The 22525-nt window shown below is 44.8% G+C and overlaps 2 protein-coding genes across 2 annotated transcripts in view; one reads left to right on the top strand and one right to left on the bottom strand.

The window, feature by feature from the left end:
- slc6a15 (solute carrier family 6 member 15) overlaps positions 1-18211 on the top strand; it is a 40660-nt gene extending 22449 nt beyond the window's left edge. The window contains exons 6-12 of the mRNA XM_083663168.1: positions 7603-7713; positions 9195-9436; positions 11254-11446; positions 12195-12387; positions 14200-14359; positions 15535-15697; positions 16167-18211. Of these exons, the coding sequence (XP_083519294.1) occupies positions 7603-7713; positions 9195-9436; positions 11254-11446; positions 12195-12387; positions 14200-14359; positions 15535-15697; positions 16167-16574 (1470 nt within the window). The 3' untranslated portion in view covers positions 16575-18211. The remainder of the gene's footprint in view (positions 1-7602; positions 7714-9194; positions 9437-11253; positions 11447-12194; positions 12388-14199; positions 14360-15534; positions 15698-16166) is intronic.
- A 1747-nt stretch (positions 18212-19958) lies between these two features.
- The window catches only part of lrrk2 (leucine-rich repeat kinase 2), a gene marked incomplete at its 5' end in the record, with an annotated part of 86077 nt that continues 83510 nt past the window's right edge, over positions 19959-22525 (bottom strand). The window contains 2 exons of the mRNA XM_083663295.1: positions 19959-20363; positions 20533-20747. Of these exons, the coding sequence (XP_083519421.1) occupies positions 20545-20747 (203 nt within the window). The 3' untranslated portion in view covers positions 19959-20363; positions 20533-20544. The remainder of the gene's footprint in view (positions 20364-20532; positions 20748-22525) is intronic.

Below are 22525 nucleotides of genomic sequence, written 5' to 3'. Positions count from 1 at the left end.
TAGCTAGTGCCCCCTGGCGGCCCCCACTTTGAAAACCAATGGCCTAGATAACGACTCAAATATAGCCTGCCGGCCTGTACCATCGACATGAATAAGAGGGGTCTGTACCCTGCCAAATGGAGAGCAGTGATTGAAACAAAGGGCCATTTCAAGGCCACGTGTGTCGGAGAATCCTCTCATGGAATGAGCTCACCTGAAGGTGGATGGGCTTATATCATGGATGCTTGGTCTAATGGCCCCCGCTGACTGACTACTGTAATGTCGTTTGACACATCTCTCTAATGATGCAGTCTTAGATCTGAGCCATGTGATCTTTTCCCCACATTTCTAGCTTCGCTCACTTTCGCCTAGCTTAGTGTTAGCAGAGCTGACAATAGCGTGACTAGCATCCGGAAGGATTAGCCCACACCGGCTAAAGGTTGGCGTTTGCTTGCAACGCACCCGGCTGCTACTCTCTTTTTCCAGGTCATCTTTATCCTTGCAAGTTTTCTCATATCATATGACGAGCATTAGCTGCTGTGCTGCCAAGGTCAGAGTCAAGGTTGCACTAATTGGTGAAATGGTTAGTTTAATCTTCCCAGAATATGCTTTGATGCTAAAGTCACGTTTGATTTTGGTACTACCCCAGCTCCTGGTGTCAGGCCTAGCTGCGTCACAACAAAGTGTGTCAGGTCAAGATTACTATAGAGAGGCAAAGTGACCGCCTACTTCCTGCTTCAGCACTGTACCAGAGATCTTCATCCGCCATTTATTTTTCCATAGACATTTCAAACGAAACGGTTCAGCTAACGCTATAATCGGGAGAGACCATAGAACATTTCAATCGGACCAAAAAAATAACGTCGAAAAAATATTTTCTTCAAACCCGCATTTTTTTTAACGTTTTGGTCGGAGTGAAATGTTATGTGATCTCTCCTGTTTCTAAATATATCTGTACCGTTTGGTTTGAACCAGTAAAACTCTTTTTATACGCATTTTACGAAATGTCGATGGGAAAATAAATGGCGGATGAAAATCTCTGGTACTTTTTTGCAGGTTGACCAGTAGCCTATTATTAGAACCTTCCTTTAGTTTGGTGGTGTGATGGTGTGGGAAACGTGGCTGTCTGCTGGCTAGCTTCACAACTTTTTCCCCCTTCGATTCAGCCATTGTCCCTCCGATCGCTGGGGTCTTATCCCGACAACAGCCGTCTGCCGTTTGGCTCCGCTGCAGATATATATATATATATATATATATATATATATATATATATATATATATATATATATATATATATATATATATATATATATATATCATGTCATATATATACTATATATCATAGTATCATGTTGATGATTTTATTTGACAATTCTGGGGACTGGATTGGGCTTTGGCCAATCCTGGCGTGTTCCGCCTCCAAATCGAGTGGGATTCAGTATGTTGTGGCGCTCCCCTCGGGAAGAGCCTTTTGACGGGAGGAGTGCAGCACGTCGGCCTGGAATCTCCGAGGTGCGACCCCTGACAACCAAGCTCTCGGATGCGCGCGCCATTATCGCTGCTATAACGATACGATATCCCTGCAATGCGCGTTTTAACGAGCCAGTTACATTTCTTTGCATTCTTAGAGATTATAGTTTTTGTTTTTTATCCATGTTTCTAACAATTGGCCAAGTTAGTAGTTAGTTTATGGGATATGAATTCTGCCAGATGACAGGCACTAGGCGCCATTTTCTACTTCATTTGGAAGAGAAAATTATTGACATGACAGCTGCATGTCGTGATATGATTGGTTGAAATGGGGTAGAAATCTAATAGTACAGGGTGACGTCAGCAAACTGTAAATTACTGTTATCAGTGAGATCTTGAAAAACGAACTTTTGATGTGAAAAAGTGTGAAAAACTAAAGAAATTAGATTGTTGTGATTTTGTGTGCATACATTATTAAATAGGTGCACTGCATACCCAGGTATGTGAACTAAAAGAAAAGAAAAGCCATTCTTGGGTTCAGCTCGACTTTAATCTCGGGCCACTGACCGACGACCACACCCTGTTGCCTGGCGTGAAATGTCACTGATAACCACAGTCCTCACCATCGTGATCTCTTACCATTATCATCGTCATGACTGACTGCCATGCTGTCATTATACTCAGCTCTCATAAAGTCGTGTCGTTGGATCAGTCGTAAATCATATTTACGGCACGATTATACGTATCATTGAAAAACATGAAATATACGACTGACTGCCTCTTACAGAGATTATAGTCCTTTGTGTTTAACCCATTGATACCTGATGCAGAATTTGTGTGTATATCCCTCATTTGTGTGCGTATCCCTTTAAGACCGCGAACCGCGTTAACGCGGTTCGCGGTCTTAAAGGGATACACACACAAATGCTGCATCAGGTATCAATGGGTTAACAAAAGCAACAGCCACTCGTCTGTGTAAAAGGGCAAATGGGAGCCACCCAAGCTGGTGGGTAATGGCAGAGAGCGAGCCAGATGGGTGTCCTCCAGCTAGGCTGAGTGTCACCATGGCCTCTCCAGCTAGGCTGAGTGTCTCCATGGCCTCTCCAGCTAGGCTGAGTGTCTCCATGGCCTCTCCAGCTAGGCTGCTGAGTGTCTCCATGGCCTCTCCAGCTACGCTGAGTGTCACCATGGCCTCTCCAGCTAGGCTGTGTGTCTCCATGGCCTCTCCAGCTAGACTGTGTGTGTGTCTCCATGGCCTCTCCAGCTAGGCTGTGTGTCTCCATGGCCTCTCCAGCTATGCTGAGTGTCTCCATGGCCTCTCCAGCTACACTGTGTGTGTGTCTCCATGGCCTCTCCAGCTAGGCTGAGTGTCTCCATGGCCTCTCCAGCTAGGCTGTGTGTCTACATGGCCTCTCCAGCTAGGCTGTGTGTCTCCATGGCCTCTCCAGATAGGCTGTGTGTCTCCATGGCCTCTCCAGCTAGGCTGTGTGTCTCCATGGCCTCTCCAGCTAGGCTGTGTGTCTCCATGGCCTCTCCAGCTAGGCTGTGTGTCTCCATGGCCTCTCCAGATAGGCTGTGTGTCTCCATGGCCTTTGGAGTTGGCTGGAGTGGAAGTGGCCGTGAACTTTCCTTTCTTTCAGGGCTGCAGCTTGACGTGTGTTTGAAGCTTCATCACAGCCTGACGTACAAAAGAATATTAATGGCCTCTCTCTCTCTCTCTCTCCATGTTCACAAAAGCCTTTCCAGAGGAATATCCACACCGCCTCGCTCGCCCATCTCTGTGTGTGGGTGGGTGTGAAAGGGAGGTGACCATGGTTACACGCGCTCTTTTGGCTGGGCTTGATTGTCAAGAGTGCAGCAAAAGAGGGGGACAGACAGGAGCATGTTTGGCTTATGGCAGGAGAGAGAGGACTCAACATGCATTTGGTGAAATAATGAGAAAAGTCTCTGCAAGATATCATATCATCATCATCATGATAAAAAGGGAGTAAGTGGGCTCTGTCTGTCTGTTTGTTTGTTTAAATGTTTGTCCCACAATGGATGAGGCCACAGCTATGTCATTTTAGGTGTGATTGGGCTGAAACTGTGTAAAGAGCACCCGTGTGGGTGACCTGAAGGAGCCGGATTTTTCAATTAGGTAATTGCCCTAATTACCTAATGATGTGATGTCATCAGTGATGATGTCATATCAGCGACGATGTCATCAGTGATGTCATCAGTGATGATGTCCTCAGTGATGATGTCATGTGGTCACTCGAGCAGTTGTGATGTCATCAGTGAGTGATGTCATCAGTGATGCGAAGTTGGGCAATTCTGCGCTGCGCATGCTAATAGATCAGGCGAGGCCGGCCCACGCAGCAGCCGAGCTGCGGGCGAGGCCGCACAGCGGGCGAGCTGCAGGGCGGGCGAAGCGAGCCCGCACAGCGGGCGAGCCTAGGAATCGAGCGTGCGCAGCCGTGAGATGCCTAGTAAAGAATACATTTGCAAAGATGTTGAAAACCAATCAATGTAACCAATTATTTGTTCAGTAAAAAGCACACAATTCATATAAAAAACAATTCTAACACTTAGCCTTCAAAGTATGAATCCTCTGTATATGAAGAATATCAGCAATTACCAAGGGGGTAGCGATCCGTTCATGAAAAATGAACCCAATGCAGAAGTAACTTAAACCTGTATTCTTTCTAATGGCCACTGCAGGGGCGACTCCAACGGCTCCGAAAAGAAGTCAGATTGTATGGAAGTCAATGGGAAAATGATCCTACTTCTCACTTGATTTATGACCTCAGTGAACACTTTCCTAATGAGTTGATGGTCTCAATCTGTAGTTTCAGGTCTTCACTTTTCTCAAATACAGCCTGATGTTCATTTAGTACATTATGGTCCCATTCACATTGACTATGTTTTGGGGCGTGATTGACAGGTCTCCTGTCCAGTGATCACGCAGTTCTCTGATCGCGGACCAATAGCAGGAGGCTCTGCGGCTCTTCTCGTCCAGATTTACACCCCTTTTGGTTCCAAATAACCAAGATGGCGACGGTGAAAATGCCAAACTAGCTTCAAAACGGGAGTCGACAAACCAATGGGTGACCTCACGATAACTACGTCCATATTTATGATACGGTCTATGATTTACACACGCCCTTCTGTCATGTTGGGGGAGGGGGGGAGGGATACCACAGTGTAGATAATGATTCTCAGAACATGACGTTGGCAACAAGCACATGCTGTCTGCCGTGACATGTAACTTTTCAAAATAAAAGGGCTTTTTGATAGAACAGACGGAGCAGATAACTACCACTATCAGTGGAGATAACAGCCTGTTTGGCTTCGTCGTGACCAAGGTCGTGATTGTGGTTTCATTCAAAGAGCACAAAAGATGGAAGCCTTTCAGAAAATGACACACAGGCTGACGAGGATGTTCGGATCCACCGTTGAGAAAACGTTCATTGAACTGTCAAATATCAGATTAGAATACATGTGACAGTGAAATCGCATAAGTCAAGATAAAGGTTTGTTTTTTTTGTTTTTGGGTGTGGGGGGGGGGGGGGGGGTCATATGTCATTTAGATGTCGAAGAATGCGCCCAATATAACAAACACCAGTTTTAGGATCACTAAATACTTTAATAATTTGTTAGCAAACTAAGCTGCTCAGGGCAAACCAAGCTTGTTCACCAACTTTCAGGGTGATTTTCTCTGCGTGTTGCTTTTGGGAGTACGGACGTTCAAATAAGCAGATCTTCTTCAACTATTTTCAGATTTCAATGTATGACATCATTTGAAAGCTTAGAATCTGCACTTTCATAATCTGTAAAAAAACAACAACAACATAAAATGACCTTGGCCGATATAAATGATCCCTTTGAGATGAGAGGTGTCTCCCTCAGAGCCACATGGACATGGACCACCGTGTCTCTGAATCATCCACTAGGGGTGCACCGATCGATCGGCAAGCGATCTGTATCGGTGGATTTTGACCTCAAATATGCGATCGGCTGATTGCCGATATTTCGGCTGATTGCCGATATCTTTTTATATTATTATTCTTTTTTTATTCTTTTTTTTTAAATAAAAAAAAGCCCTATCACTAATCAGGCTTTCCAACGATATAAAATACAATGCCAATTGGTATTATTAAAGGGGAGAAATAATCTACCTAAAATAACGTTTCCAAACTTTTTTGGGGGAGTTTATATATGATCGGTGATCGGTGATCGGTAATCGGTGATCGGTCGGGCAGATATTTCCCATAGGCGATCGATCGGCAATCGGTGATCGGTGGCAAAAAAACGTGATCGGTGCACCCCCTATCATCAACTCCACTAATGACTCAACCTCACACCCACAGCCCACTGCCACGCCTCCCAGCCCACTGCCACGCCTCCCAGCCCGTGCGTCAGTGTGTGGGGCTTGACTCTGCTCTGCCACCTCCCCTCCTACACACAGGAATGCCCAGATAATACAGCAGAAAAGACAGGAGAGGCCCACTGTCAGATTAGGGGACAAAAGCACTTGCGTGGGCTGAGCTGCTGCCGTCATTGGCCTAGCAGCACCCTACTGATCTTGGTTACAGAAGTTTCATGGTACATCACTCAAAATATCGCTTTGGAGTTTCTTGTCTTTGAATAAACTAGAACTGCCATCATGCTATGAAAAGAAAGGACAAGAGTTAACGACGGTCCTCAAATCAGCTCTTAATTGCAAACAGGGGACCTTCGAGCAAAATAGGAATTGGGAGAAAGAAAGAATCACTTTCACATTGTTCACATTAAAGTGTTACTCTGTAACAAGTGTTACTCTGTAACAAGTGTCACCCTGTAACAAGTGTCACCCTGTAACAAGTGTTACTCTGTAACAAGTGTCACCCTGTAACAAGTGTCACCCTGTAACAAGTGTTACTCTGTAACAAGTGTTACTCTTGCAGGGTTTGATCTTAGAATGATAAGGTTCTTATCTGCCTTCAGGATAGTTCTCAGATATTGAGCGTCAATGTTTTCAGCATCCATTGAGTTAAATGGAGATGGCTCCGTTTGTTTGAGAGACATTACAGACTCAAAAATAATTATTTTCAATAAATGAATGCATAACACCACACACATCGACAGGCACTCATAGAATACGTTCATGACCAACAAAGGCAGATAGAACCTTATCATTTTACATAATTATTTTACATAGTTTGAAGTTCCTGTCAAATCTTCATGCTCAGCACCGTGCAGATATTTAGGCCAGAGGATCACACACTGCTTCCTTGTCTGCTGGTGTCATGTGACAGGTATTTTCCACACAGCCTTTAGCTCCTTGCCAGCACCTCAGGGTGCTAATCAGCCCTGTAGAAACCTATGAGAAGTGCTACTGATGAGTTGGATATGAAAGACACATGCATCATAAATGATCTACATGGACTTGGTGAAATGCAACTAAGTCAAGATCAAGATCAAGATCAAGTTTAGATCAAGATTGTTTTCTTAATAGCCAATAGCCAATAGCCATAGTACATAAACATGTTACAAACGAGGAATGTGTCTTTGTGCAGAGACCACAAGAAATACAAAGATACAGAGCAAACAGAAAGAATGTTCAAATGATAAATGATAAAGTGCAAAGTAACAGACCTTTAAAAATTATCAATAAGTCCTTAAGTGATGTATAATGTGGGAGGGGGGTTGTGTCTGTGGGATCATGTCCATGTAAAAGTCCATGTAAGATGTCAAGCAAAGTCCTATAAGTGTCTGTGGGACCATGCACTCTTTTTGGTCACTGCACAATTTCATTTGTGTTGTTTCACAATTTTGATGCCTTTACTATTATTCCAAAAAAGGGGTACAGTAGGGGGCGGTAGAGAGTCGGGATTCGAGTGGTGGCTAGGGGGAGTGGCTAGGGGGATGTGGGGGTTGGGAGGAGGGGGGCAAGGATGGGGCGGGCGGGGGGGGAGGTGCTAGAGGAAAGGGGCCGTAGCTCAGGATAGGAAGGTGGTAGAGTCGGGATTCGAGGGGTGGCTAGGGGGATGTGGGTGGTGGGAGCGGGCGTGGTGCCATCAAGCTGAATGGCCACACTACTGTGCCGTGGGCTTACAGGTTTGCGAGTTGTGTGTGTGTGTGTGTGTGTGTCTTTGTGTGTGTGTCTAACTAAGTTGTACCGTTTGGTTGCAGGTGATGTACTTCAGCTCCCTGTTTCCGTACCTTGTGCTGATCTGCTTCCTGGTTCGGGCACTGCTCCTCAAGGGCTCCGTGGACGGGATCAAACACATGTTCACACCCAAGGTAAGCAGCAGGGATCAGACACATGTTCACACCCAAGGTAAGCAGCAGGGATCAAACACATGTTCACACCCAAGGTAAGCAGCAGGGATCAGACACATGTTCACACCCAAGGTAAGCAGCAGGGATCAGACACATGTTCACACCCAAGGTAAGCAGCAGGGATCAGACACATGTTCACACCCAAGGTAAGCAGCAGGGATCAGACACATGTTCACACCCAAGGTAAGCAGCAGGGATCAGACACATGTTCACACCCAAGGTAAGCAGCAGGGATCAAACACATGTTCACACTTGTGTGTGAAGTTGTGAACTCAAAAAATGGGATCTGCGCTGTAATAGGCTAGCTTCTCTGCAGCAACAAGCCAATGGCACCTCGTGCCACGGAGCCAATTTGGGCAGCAGCTCCGTCACCATGGAAACAGAGTGGCTGAGTTGATGATAAGATGCTGGCTCACACAGCACAGTCTGTCTCATCAGCTGACATCTCACCACTTCAAACGCCAGCTTCAGCACCGACACGTCACATGACCATCACAGCTTCAGCACCGACACGTCACATGACCATCACAGCTTCAGCACCGACACGTCACATGACCATCACAGCTTCAGCACCGACACATCACATGACCATCACAGCTTCACGTCTGCTTTGTGCTCGGTTAGGCATCCATGCGAAAAAGGGAAAAAAAAGTGTGAATATGGTTAGGGGATCAAAATTAAAGGAACACTCCACCTATTTTCAATGCCGATTTATTTTGCACATAATCTCATAAACAGTTTTGCAGACATTCATTTAGTTTGACAGTTATTGAGAGTTGATTTGAGATACGGTGTGGACCAGTGATGTCAATGTTGTGCATGAATGACATCACTGGTCCACAACTTTATTGCTATGTATGTACCGTGTTAATCTGCAACAATGTCACCAAGACATATGTCGTAAGATAACCCAAAATTAAGCTATAAGGAGTGGTTTAGTAAACCCCTCCCTTGTATGTTAATATAGTCTCCACCTCCTCCTTCTTGGTGTATTAAATACAGTCGAAACCCTTGTAACCGGAAGTATTACAGCTACGAGATTTGGGATGTAGTGGATGCTTCCATGCGCATGTTTCAGTAATAAATCATGGATTCTTTTAAGCAAATAGAGTTGGTTATTTAGTAAGTAAGATAATTCTTACAACAGTTTGGTGCCGAAACCCGGGTCCAGACGCATAATGACACGGAGACGTGTGTAGCTCTTATTGAAGGAGTACGTTTTGGGTCTCACCATTACCAGAGTACACAGGACAATTCCTGTGATTCAGCCAGGCGCACACAAGGACCTCAGAGCCCTGAAGTGACCTCCATGACGAGGTTGGAAGTCTCGACCATGAGCGTTGGAGTGAAGAGTGCCTCTGTCAGTATGGTGTGGTAGAACCCTGTAAATGTATTGTACTTTTGGACTAAATGCCTTCTCATTGTGACCTGTTTGTTTGTAGCTGGAGATCATGCTGGAGGCCAAGGTGTGGCGAGAGGCGGCCACGCAGGTGTTCTTCGCCCTGGGCCTGGGCTTCGGCGGCGTCATCGCCTTCTCCAGCTACAACAAGCGGGACAACAACTGCCACTTTGACGCCGTCCTGGTGTCCTTCATCAACTTCTTCACCTCCGTGCTGGCCACCCTGGTGGTGTTCGCCGTGCTGGGCTTCAAGGCCAACATCATGAATGCCAAATGCGTCGCACTGTGAGTACGAGCGTTCTCCCGCCTTCAAAGTAGGGGCTGCACCATGGTCTCGGCACGTCATCGCTATCGGCCAATAGAGAGGCAAAGTGACCGCCTACTTCCTGCTTCAGCACTGTACCAGAGATTTTCATCCAGCCATTTATTTTCCCATAGAGATTTTGTAAAATGCTTTATGAAAATAGTTTTACTTGGTCAAACCAAACGGTTCAGATATATTTAGAATCGGGAGAGACCATAGCACCTTGTGAAGTCCTTGGATTTTAAAGTGTGCTATATATATTGAATTTATTATTATTATTATTCATAGAACATTTCAATCGGACCAAAACTTAAAAAAAACATAATCGAAAAAATATTTTCTTTAAATCCGCAGTTTTTTTAGGTTTTGGTCAGAGTGAAATGTTATGTGGTCTCTCATGTTGGGGGGGGGTGTGTGTGTGTGTGTGTGTGCAGATATCAGTATCAATAGTTGGAAAATAGCGGCATATCAGATATCTGCAAAAAATCCAATATTTTGCATCCCCACTTCAGTTATTTCCAAACTGGACTGCAACTGTGTGTACTGTGTAGAGCTTAAAAGCCAAATCACATGTGAATATACACACCCAATGTTGATAGTCAAATAAATGGCTTATTGTGTCAGAGTAGAACATGTACAGAGAGAAGCAGTAGGGAAGACACAGGATTATTGTGTCAGAGTAGAACATGTACAGAGAGAAGCAGTAGAAGAGACACAGGATTATTGTGTCAGAGTAGAACATGTACAGAGAGAAGCAGTAGGGAAGACACAGGATTATTGTGTCACAGTAGAAGATGTACAGAGAGAAGCAGTAGGAAGACACAGAGTAGAACATGTACAGAGAGAAGCAGTAGAACATGTACAGAGAGAAGCAGTAGAAGAGACACAGGAGAGAAAGCTGTGGCAGAAGTTGATCCACTCGTGTCGTGTGGTTCTTGAGGGATACGATTTCATCACTTGACTCTCTGAACGTTCCAGCAGTGTCTCCAGTGTTCCATCCTCTTTAGATACACTATTTATCCAACAGAAATTCTGTTAATTCTGACTAATCTTAGTGACAAAAAGTAACTCAAACCCCAAACCACTTTTTTTTTTCTCCCCGAAAACCAATCTAGTGTTCATGGATTCAGGTCCAAATGTTGACATTAATGCAAAGTATTTGAATTCTATATATTGTGTTATAATATGCATAGTGACTGCCCTCTACTGGTTGAACCCAGGCTATTGCTTTCGAATTTTGCTATTGGCTGATCTTGCCCTAAATAAATAAATAAATAAAAATAAAATACAAATTCTGATCCGTCAGGTCAGCGAGCGGCTGGACTGGTGAACCTGAGCGTGCTGTGTGTGTGTTTGTGTGTGAGCGTGCTGTGTGTGTGCGTGTGTGTGTGTGTGCTGTGTGTGTGTGTGTGTGTGTGTGTGTGTGTGTGTGTGTGTGAGAGAGAGAGCGTGCTTTGTGCAGAAGACTCACATCATGTTACATGATTTGCAGGTGTACCAGTTACCTTGCGCTGCCATTTGGAGCTGCCAACTAGAAAAGATGGGCAGTACAGCCAGTGTTGCCAGGTTGGGCAGTTTTCTGCCAATTGGGCTGTTTTGGTTTACATCGTGCGAAGGGAAATGGGCTTGGGCGGGTGGACAGAGTCGCTTATTTACATAGAGCTGCAGTTGCGCGGGCGGTTTTTGAACAGTGCATTTTCAGCTGTATCTGGCAACACGGAGTGCAGCTTTAAAGAAGTTCAACTGGCATCTTGTGTCCCTATAAACAAGTGTTCATCCGTTTGGGCTTCTTTCTCAGGAACACCAAGAAGATTGTGGCATTGTTGGGGAATGGGATCAACGAACACCTGATCCCGCACCACATCAACTTAAGCAGTCATGTCAGCGCTGAGGACTACCAGCAGATGACCGACATCTTCAGAGGGGTGACGGAGAGCGATTACACCCAGCTGGGCCTGGACTCCTGCAGCATCGAGGAGGAGCTCAACAAGGTCCGTACTGATGAGGAAATGCAGAGGAAAGGCTTAGTCAGTAGCAGTGTTAGTCTACCTGGAGGATCAGACGTGACGTTGACAGTCTAGACAATCTAATGTGGGAGGTAGGCGGGGTCGTCAAACCACAATTATGTTCAAACACGGTTTAGAGAGTTCTTACTCATGGAAAAATACCAAAACACTGAAATGACAAAACCTAAAAATACAGATTGATTCTATTGAAGTTGAACATTTCATGAGCCACTTTTTTTAATAGTCTGCATAATGCTGCAGTATAGACCATTAAATTAATCGCCAACTATTTTGATAATTAATTAATTAATTCATCGATTTGAGTATTTTCTTTACGAAAGAAAAAAGTCAAAATTCTCTGACTCCAGCTTCTTAAATGTGAATATTTCCTGGTTTCTTTTCTCCTCTATGAGAGTAAAGTGAATATCTTTGGGTTGTGGAGAAAACAAGACATTTGAGGATGTCACCTCGGCTTTGGGAAACACTGATCGACTTAATTTTCAACCTTTTCTGACATTTTAGAAAAAGCAACATTGATTAACCAAGAAAATAATCGACAGATTAATTGACAATATAAATAATGGTTAGTCGCAGCCCTACTGCAGTATGCAATATTACAGTACCGTATATTAAATCACATGTTAAATCCCTATTCAGAAAGTTCTCCAGCACTTTGCCATTTGAATACATCATTACATATTCCTTCCTTCTTCCCGTGCCGTTCCCTCCCCAGGCGGTCCAGGGCACCGGCTTGGCCTTCATAGCCTTCACAGAGGCCATGACCCACTTCCCAGCCTCGCCCTTCTGGTCCGTCATGTTCTTCCTCATGCTGGTCAACCTGGGCCTGGGCAGCATGTTCGGCACCATCGAGGGCATCCTCACGCCGCTCATAGACACCTTCAAAGTCCGCAAGGAGTTCCTCACAGGTGAGAGAGATCTTACGGTAAACCACAGCGTGACAGGGGGGCAATTCTCAAAACAACCAGTGTGCCCATAAAGTGATGTTGAACTTTAGCAGTCCAAAAAAGTGAGCAACGAATCTGTTATCTATGGGCAGAATTTGCTTTGTCAAAGTCTTTTCTCCCTCCTTTTTTGCCTGCACACTACACACTTATCTCCTTTTCACTTAAAACCATTTCAGCATGACTCGTTTTTAAGCAGTGCAGCCGCTTCTATAAGTGACATTGTGTGTCCATCCGTTCTCACCGAGATTTGAACAGTGCGGCGAGATGTGAGCACGAGATTTAGCCTAGGCCCCTCCCCCCTGGCTCTACAAGGAAAGGAGGGCGGAGACAGAAAGCGCCACAGCTCAAAGCCGGTGAAACACTCACACGCACACACACAGTGTCAGAGAGAGGGGGGGTGGGGCAGAAGTCTATGGGTCTGACCTGCGCAAACCTGCACCTCTTACTTCAACACCTGGGTGTGATTTTTTTTAATTATAAATAAATGTATATATCGTAGTCAGAATCTGCTTCGTTTGGCTTCGTTTATGTGCTATAAGAAGTGTGATTTTAAGACCTGTTCAGACCTCAATACAGTCAGTGAATGGAGAGGAAAAAAAACAATTCTTCAATCTAGCTAGCAGAGCAGCAGACAACAGAAAACATCATGTCCAGGAAGTTACACAATCCAAACTTCTATCAAAGTTCTACATCACTTGACTCAAGACACCAGTCCTCTAGCTAGCTGATGCAGGTTAGCATTTCCTGATGAACTCGCACTATGAGTAATGTGGTGACTCTCTGATGTGATCTAATAGACTAGATGAGAGCATCCACAAGTATTCAAAACAACTTCTTGCACAAGGAGACCATGAGATGACTTTCCATCAAAGTGAAGAGAAGAGCAGACTAAGTTACTACACAGCTCATCTCCACTAAATGTGTTAAAAAGCTGCTGAACATGATATGAGCTTTTCTGTTTTGGCCTTTTGACACAAACTTACTCTACTTATTTGGGATTTAATGGATAATCTCCAATGGCCCCATATAATAATAATAATAATAATAATAATAATAATAATAATAATAATAATAATAATACCCTTTGATGAACCGTAAAGACATGAGATGCAATTTCTGTATAATTTTGATATGAGTGCATCATTTGGAGGCAAATACTTTTACATTTCTAATACCAGCAGCTGTAAACGAAATAAACTGCTCCAATTTTGAGTTGGAACAACGATCACACTTAGTACAAACTGGCGCAGAGTGCACGTTCAAAACATACCTGTTCACATCGGTAGAGCACACTCCATCTGGATCCCGTCACCGTGTTCTGATTGGTTCCGATTGAATGGCGTGGAATTCGGGCACGTTCCTAATGGCACCAAATCCGACACTTCCTCGGATCGCCAGCAACACATCCACCAGTCCATCAGTTCTTGAGTTATGTGAAGGACACAGACAGACAGACAGACAGACAGACAGACAGACAGACAGACACACACACACACACACACACACACACACACACACACACACACACACACACACACACACACACACACACACACACACACACACACACACACACACACACACACACACACACACACCTGGTATGAGTAGATCAAGTCCCATGTGGGACACTACAGTATTATGTCCCTAAGTATGTGATATGTACTCTACCATTATGTGTCAGTATATGTGCAGTGAACTTAAGTTGTCATTTATGTCAAATCTGTGTGTGTTTCTTGGTGTCATCCTGATGTATCTAATCTTCTCCTGCAGTGGGATGCTGCCTGCTGGCCTTCTCCATTGGTCTGGTGTTTGTTCAGCGCTCAGGGAATTACTTTGTGGCCATGTTTGACGACTACTCAGCCACTCTGCCTCTGCTCATAGTGGTCACCCTGGAGAACGTGGCTATCGCCTGGGTCTACGGGACGGACAAGTATGTGACACACACATGACTTTCATTAGGTTCACTTAGACTATTTGATTTCAACGTTTACACTACATATCCTAGATCCTCAAGACAAGTTTAGTTCCAAAATAAGAAATCCACCATTCGAAGAAAATTACACCTACTCTTAAAAATCTGTTTGCTTACATGACTGTAAATATCATATTAGCATTAACGCATTAAAAAGTTGCCTAGAAAATGCCAAATAAATTTGAGGACATAATCTACATTTTTGAACTAGTGAGAAGTCATTTTCAGGTAGAGTAGCGGTAGATTCCCTGCCTACCAACACGAGGGTCACAGGTTCACGCCCCCGTGTTACCTTGGTTGGCTTGGTTGTCCATACAGGCACGATTGGCTGTGTCTGCCGGTGGGAAGCCGGCTTGAGGGTATGTGTCCTGGTCGCTGCACTAGCGCCTCCTCTGGTCAGTCGGGGTGCCTGGTCGGGGCGGAAGGGAACTGGTGGGAATAGCGTGATCCTCCCACGTGCCACGTGCTACGAAGCTCCCCGCTGTCAGGTGAAAAGAAGTGGCTGGCAACTGCGCATGTGTGGGAGGAAGCATGGTGCTAGTCTACGGCTCTCCCCAGATCGGCAGAGGGTGGAGCAGTGACCAGGGCAACAGGGGGGGAAATTGGCCAGACATTTGGCTAGAAAATGGGGGGAAATCAGAAAAATATATATATCAGGTAATGGGACTCCCTAAAAACACGCCATTTCATGCATTCTTGTTTTGTGTGCCTGATGCACATTCTCGTTGGGTTTGCATTGGGTCGTCACTCGTAACCATAACCATAACCTCAGTGACCCCAAACCTGAACCCAACCACCTCCTCTGCTGGGAAATGACGTGTTTTCGTGAGTCCTTTTAAGAATATGTTTTTGGAGCCACACCATCCAAATGGAGCTGTAACAGCAACATAAAGGCCATCAGGTTGACGAAACCTAAACATCAAACCATAGTGAATCATCGATGAGGACACAATCATCTTATTTTGAAACTAGCGAGTGGTTATTTTCACGTCATATGGGTCTATGTTTGGACCATTCAAATCCATAAAGGCAAAAGGCCATGGGGTTTACTGTATGAAACATAAACAACATCAACCATTGTGAATTCTTCACCACCACCGTCTTGATCTCACCTCCCGCTGTGCTCCTCGCAGGTTCTTTGAAGACCTGAAGGACATGCTGGGCTTCACGCCGTTCCGTTTCTACTACTACATGTGGAAGTACGTGACGCCCATCCTGCTCCTGGTGCTCCTGGGCTCCAGCTTCATCCAGCTGGTCATGACCCCGCCCAGCTACAGTGCCTGGATACAGGAAACGGTGAGTCAACGTCGCCGCCTCGCCCCTCCGGGGGAGCGAGGATCAAATGGGGGGGTGGAAGTTTCTCCTGCGCGGTGATCCTGGAACAACTAAAAAGCTAATTAAAGGATTCAAAGTAAAGGAGGCGGAGCTATAAACGGGGGGGTGGGGGTGGGGGGTTGTTTTGACTGGTAAACACGTGGCGTCTTTTACTGTAACTCCTGTAACAACAGGATGTGTCCACCACATGACCACAGACAGCCAAGCATCTGTTTGATCAGATCATCAAGAGAGTATATCAATTCAAGCAGTTTCAACGACCCATGTCTTTGTATGTCTATTTTGAAAAAAATTAAAATATTAACTAAAACATTTTTTTTGATCAAATTCACAAACTTTCAAGGAACCCTGGAGAAAACTCTCGTGCCTTTGTCTAACCTCTGCATCCATCGACGTAAACCCTGCTCTTCTTGTGTTGTGCGTCCACCAGGCCAGCGAGCAGACTGTGGCCTTCCCTCCGTGGGGCATCGTGGTCTGCATCTCCCTGGTGGTGGCGGCCATCTTGCCCGTGCCCGTGGTCTTTGTCCTGCGCTACTTCAACATCATCGACGACGGCGCCGCCGGCGGCCTCTCCACCGTCTCCTACAAGAAGGGTCGCATCATCAAGGAGAGCGCCCGGGGGCCCGGCGACGAGGGCGACGACACCAGCCTCATCCACGGCAAGTCGCCCGGCAGCGAGGCGCCCTCGCCCATGCCGGGCGGCATCTACCGCAAGCCGGGCAGCGGAGGAGGAGGAGGAGGAGGAGGGGGCACCGACGCAGACACCGCACCCAACGGCCGCTACGGCATCGGCTACCTGATGGCCAACATGCCGGACATGCCCGAGTCTGACTTATAGAGCGACTGTAAAGGGTCGCTTTGTATATAAGCAAGTCAGTGGTATGCTATGCAAATGAGCAACGGTTAACTTCCCTCCTCGACTCAGAGCTCCCCGCTCAGTCACGGAACTTGGTCCACTCCAAATGAGGTCATTATGACATCATCATCTGGACCAGGAAGTTCCGCCAATGAACAGGGAGCTGATGGAGGGAAGTGAAACATGGCTCATTTGCATATATACTAGTGATTTTGTAATGATACAAAGCTGGTTGAAAAGCGGTCCTTAAACCCCGCCCCCCCGGTGTACCGTTGGCCAATCCACTCCCCCTACCCCACTGCGTGCAGTCGGCGGAATCATCCGTATATATATATTTTAACTTGTACTTGTATATTCTTTGTAGATATCGTAGCTGCTCTCTCCTACATATTGTCTCAGAACCTTAATATGACTGTCTACCTTAAAAAGGGGCGTGTGGATAAACGTCGTCCTCGTCTGTCCCCCTTGTCCCATCGCTTGGCTGTGTCCAACGCTGACCTCTAGTCCCTTCGTCCCCTCTGGCCTTGCCCACTCCTCCTTGTAGATCTTACAGGATAGAATAGGTGTAAGCAATAAAGTGGCTGCTCCGCCAAGCCTACGGGACAAGAGTCTACAGAGGGGAGCGTGGAAAGCAGTGATACTCAACTATGTGGCCCGTGATGGAATTGCAATTTCTTCTTTTTTTTTTACAGTGCACCTGAACGCAACATGCAAGATACCCGCTGAATAAGTGTCCAAATGTTCATGTAATTCTGGCCAATACTCACACTTCTGTTATAGCATTTCAGTCTGGAATATGGAATATCTTTCAATAATCTATGATTTAGCTGCTAAATTGTCAAATACCGCCGTCTGCTCGCTACCCAGGCACTTATGTATGTACTTAACCTAAGTAACTATCCGGTGTGCACAACATTGTCAGACTAAACTCCGTCTGACACCTACAATCCGCTACAGAAAAATGTATATTGATTGTTTATTAACTGGCCCCTGGCCTTCTATCATTTCACGAAAGTGGCCCCCGGGCAAAGCAAGTTGAGTATCCCTGGTGTAAAGAGAGCGGGTTGAGTCTGCAGAGGGGATCGAGCGTGTAAAGGAGCGGGTTTGGAGGGCGAAGAGGTCAGAGGTCAGCTCGGGACCGCGCCCCTCATGCATCTGTGGCCAGTGTGAATGGAGCCAGCTTCACATTGTGCTGTCGAATGGCCAGTGTACATTATGACCCCCACCTGCTGGCCGAAAAAGTAAGGAGATTAGTAGCAGTGTAGCGGCTTTGGATGCAATACTGACCCAAGTACCAACTTGTTTAAATGGCGAAAGGATGGCATGATTGTTCAAGAAGAAAAAAAGTGTGCCTAAATAATTTATATTTGTTTATAGAATACATGGTGGACGTTGTATATTTAAGGTATTCTGTAAATATAATATATAAATATTATAAATATATTTATCTGAATAGTTTGGATATCATAACACCGTGTTTTTATGGTTCAGAAGTGCTTCAAATCCTTAACGCTGGTCTCTCTCTCTCTCTTTTTTTTTTTTTTTTTTACTAATGTCCTGTCTACAGTATGTATACGAGGGCAAAGTCCTCCCTGTAAATACTTTTTTCCATGAAATTGCTTTAAATGCGATGTCTTTTTCCCCCCGTCGAGATTAAAGATCAAATATGGTCCGTTCTTGGCACTGCTGTCTGTTGTCCGTTTTCTTCTAGCTAAACTGCAGTTTCACTCAAGGAAACATTCAACTTTCAGGGGTCATTATCAATACTTATGCCATTACTCCTGTTTTCATTACCGTACATCATCACACCACGAATAGAGAGCCAAAGTGGAACGTCACTTCCTGCTTCAGCACTGTACCAGAGATTTTCATCCGCCATTTATTTTCCCATAGACATTTCATAAAAAGCGTATACAAATAGTTTCACTCGTTCAAACCAAACGGTTCAGATATATTTAGAAACAGGAGAGATCGTATAACATTTTACTCGGACCAAAACGTATAAAAAAGTTTTGTTCCGAGTGAAATGATCTATGGTCTCTCCCTATTCTAAATATAGCTGAACTATTTCTATAAGCATTTTACGAAATGTCTATGGGAAAATAAATTGCGGAAGAAAATCTCTGGTACAGTGCTGAAGCAGGAAGTGAGGTTCACTTTGCCTCTCTATATAATGTGCTTTATATGAACAAATGTACTAGAGCCACAATTCTCTCATCATTTGTTCAAGTAAAATGAAAGAATTAAAAAGTCACTTGAGAAGTACTTTCACTTTTAAACAATGGGATTCCACATGCTCTTTTTGGAAACAATGCTTTGACAGCGTGCCATCACTACATAAAATAGAATTTAATACTGCCGTGTTCTGCTTGACAACATTACAGACATTGATATTACATAAGGTGACAAAGAAAAGAAACAGTACAAAAGCAGTCACATAACAGACGAGGCCGTCAATGAGCTCAACTGGTAAACACACAGACAGACATCAGAATAAATAATCTTTGGCTTACTTTCCAGTTTCTGGGGTTATCGAGCGCAACAGTGACCGCCCACTTTTTTGGGGCTCCTGTTCCGCAAGCTAAAGTCCCATTCATTTCTCCATAGAGGTTTGGGGAAAATGCTTACCGGCCTATAGAGTTTTAAGCCCGGAACCAAGCCAAGCAAAGTTATGAGAAATAAAAACGGGAGAGAAAACATCTTCGACTATTTCTCGTGTTTTTATGTCTTGTTTTCGCTCCGATTCAAATGTTTTACGGTCACTCATGATCAGTGTTGGGCAAGTTACTTTCAAAATGTAATATACTACATATTACTAGTTACTTTCATTTGAAAGTAATAAGTTACTTTACAATACTACTTTCTGTGTAAAGTAACTCGTTACTTATTACACTACTTTTGCATTACTTTCACCAAAATAACAGCAGCAGCAGAATGACATCGCTGCCCCGGAACCATCCTGAAAAATAATTTCAACCGCCTTGAAGTCAGTGTAAACAATCCAAAATTCTAAATGATATTCTTTTCCTTTGTTATTGTCATCTATAGTGGTTATTTGCATAAAAACACACAGTTTGATTAGGAAATGATTGTATCTTTTTTATTATGTGCTTTGATTTAATGAAATGTAACTCAATTTGTAACTTGAGTTACTTGACAAAGTAACTGGTATAATATTACTTAAATCCTATAAGTAATAAGTTATATTACTGAGTTACTGCTAAAAGTAATATATTACATGTAATATGTTACTTTTGTAATGAGTTACCCCCAACACTGCTCATGATTCCAGGCTTAAAACTCTTTATTATAAGGATTTTCCTAAATGTCTTATCTATGGAGAAATGAATGAGGAATTCACTTGCGGAAATGGGAGCGGTGAAAAAGTGGGTGCTCCCTGTTGCCCTCTATAGCATATCACAGGTAAACAAAGATTTCTCTTTATTGGGAGCATAATGGTTTTCCTGAACATCTGTATCGCCCGTGGCCCTGACCACAACACACAGTAGATCATCTGTGTCCCTTTAAAAAAAATGTCTCTTCAAAAATCACACCGATATCGTCTATGTCCGGTAAACACATGGCACCTTATTTCATAAGTGTGCATCACAAAAATACATTTGGGGAATCAAATCATTTGAAAGGCGGTTGTCTTTGTTAAGTCTCATTGGTCGGGGGGGCAGTGCAGTGAAAAGTATGGCTGTCAGGAAATGAGGTAAAACTTCCGCTACATTTATCCACCGGAGATTCGATCCCTTTTCGACGTCCGTTCTGTAAAAAATGATAAAAAAAAAAAAAAAGGTCACTGCTATGTTGTATAGCACTTCTCAAAACGGCTACAAAGTTCTCTACAGACAATACAATTCTAAATAAACGGCAATAACAAATGTAAAAAAAAACAAAGAAAAGGAAAAAACAAACACACGTAGCACATACGTACTCATCTGTCGGCTCAGTCTTGGAGGAGCTGCTCTCTCATCTTGGCTGCCATCTCCTCTCTCACCTCACAGTGTTTGTTGAGGTCCTTGACCTCCAGCGGCAGGCTGCTGTTAAACACCATCAGCACCGACTCCTCACTCTCACCCAGATGATGCCTGCTGTCTCGTGGGACTCTTCTGCCCAGCACCAGCACCACCTGCTGGCAGTTCACCGTTTCTATTGGTGCAGAGAAGAAAGAAAAAAAGAGCTTTACAACTCTCAGTAACTGTGTGCAGAGGGAAACAACGTACTGACACACACGATTAAAAACACAATTTCAGACGGAAGCCCGTCTTTATTGTCACACGAACACACTACAACACATGCATGCGGCCACAACACACACTCATGCTGACGGTGGCCGGTGAAATATGTCCTCTGCATTTGACCCATCCAGGCTTGTCCTTTTCCTCCAGGGGGCAGGCCAGGAGCAGTGGTCGCTTTTTCTTTCCAGCGCCCGGGGACCATCATTGGACCATCATTGGACCAACTTCATCACTGGTCGGATGACGATCTTCTGCATGTTTTTAGTGGGGGGTTATGTACGGAGGAACCCCCTGGGGGGTACGGGGAGAACATGCAAACTCCACACAGAAAGGCCCTTTCGACGAGATAGCCCACCTGGGCAGTAGGCACTGAAGATATGGGGGGGTCACAACTCCAGCGCCCACAGGCGAGAATCGAACTCGGGACCTTCTAGCTGTGAGGCCACAGCGCTACCGACTGCGCCACCGTACCCCGTTCTTACACAGGCTTGTATTATGTCACGTTTACCCAATATTTGATGTCTTTTACAGATTTAACGGTTTAACGATGACGCAAAAATCTGCAGGCCGTCTCATTGGAACATAGGTAATAATAGAAAGGACAGAATGTGTACGACCCTGTCTGTCAAAATGACAGACTAGGAGAAAGTCTCCTGCACCTTCTGGCTTGTATATATAGCAACATCCAAACATGTAAAAATAAACGACAGAGCAAACGAGGACAAGGGCAAAAGAGAGGACATACTGTAGTGATGCAGAGCGACAGTGATTCCCTATACAGGCAGACAGTGAGCAGAAAGTCATGGCTAACCTACTCTGACGTCGCCCTACTAAACGCTACCCTAGTTCTGTAGGGGGAATCACTAGAGGGGCATCATTAGCGACGTCATCGCTGGGGACGTCGCTGCTGGCATCGCTCACTAGCTGTGTTTCCATGACAGTTTTTCGCAAAATAATTGCCATATTTCTACAACTTCGACAATGTACAATTGCAACTTGCAGGCGTTTCCATTGAAGTTGAGTTTGAGTGACGGCGCGCACACCTGAACGCAATTCCCCGTTACCAGCAGCTGCCACAGTGATTACGCACGGGGATCTGCCCCATATGCCGTCCCCTGCATGCTCAAATCCAACCAATGGTCAATGCAAATCACCACATGAAGTTACAACGCATAGAAACGAGCCTGATTATCAATTCAAAAGAAAATGTAGAGTGGCAACATGTTGCTGGCTGCGGTGAATGCAGTGAGCGCGACAGACAGAGGAAAAAAGGAAATAAAACTGGTCCGATTTAGAGATGGAGGGAAAAAGGCTGATTTGGTGCAATAATCACAATCTTACTGTATTCACTTCAGTCAGGAGCACTGCACCGGTGTGTGCCCTCATCTCGCCGCTGTGCCAAATGCGCACACACACAGGCATTCTGTCACCATGGACCGATTTCTGCCATTAAAAATGCTCTGTTCTTCTCACCCGGCTCCGCTTTTGCACAACGCTCGTCTTTCTGCTAGGTAGCGTTGCTTCAAAGTTTTCCACTTGCTGCGGAGGTTTTGCCACGGCTTATCGAACCGTTTCTCCCTCATTTTCCCATGACGTGCAAATGCGGAAAATATGTTTCCATTACACTTTTGCGATAAACTGCTATATCGACACGTCTGAAAAACCACCTCATGAGAGCGCAAAAACTTT

Source organism: Poromitra crassiceps (genome assembly GCF_964638095.1).
Source record: "Poromitra crassiceps genome assembly, chromosome: 30".
Lineage (NCBI taxonomy): Eukaryota > Metazoa > Chordata > Actinopteri > Beryciformes > Melamphaidae > Poromitra > Poromitra crassiceps.
The sequence above is the reverse complement of the archived record's forward strand: the minus strand, read 5'-3'. Positions and strand labels throughout refer to the sequence as shown.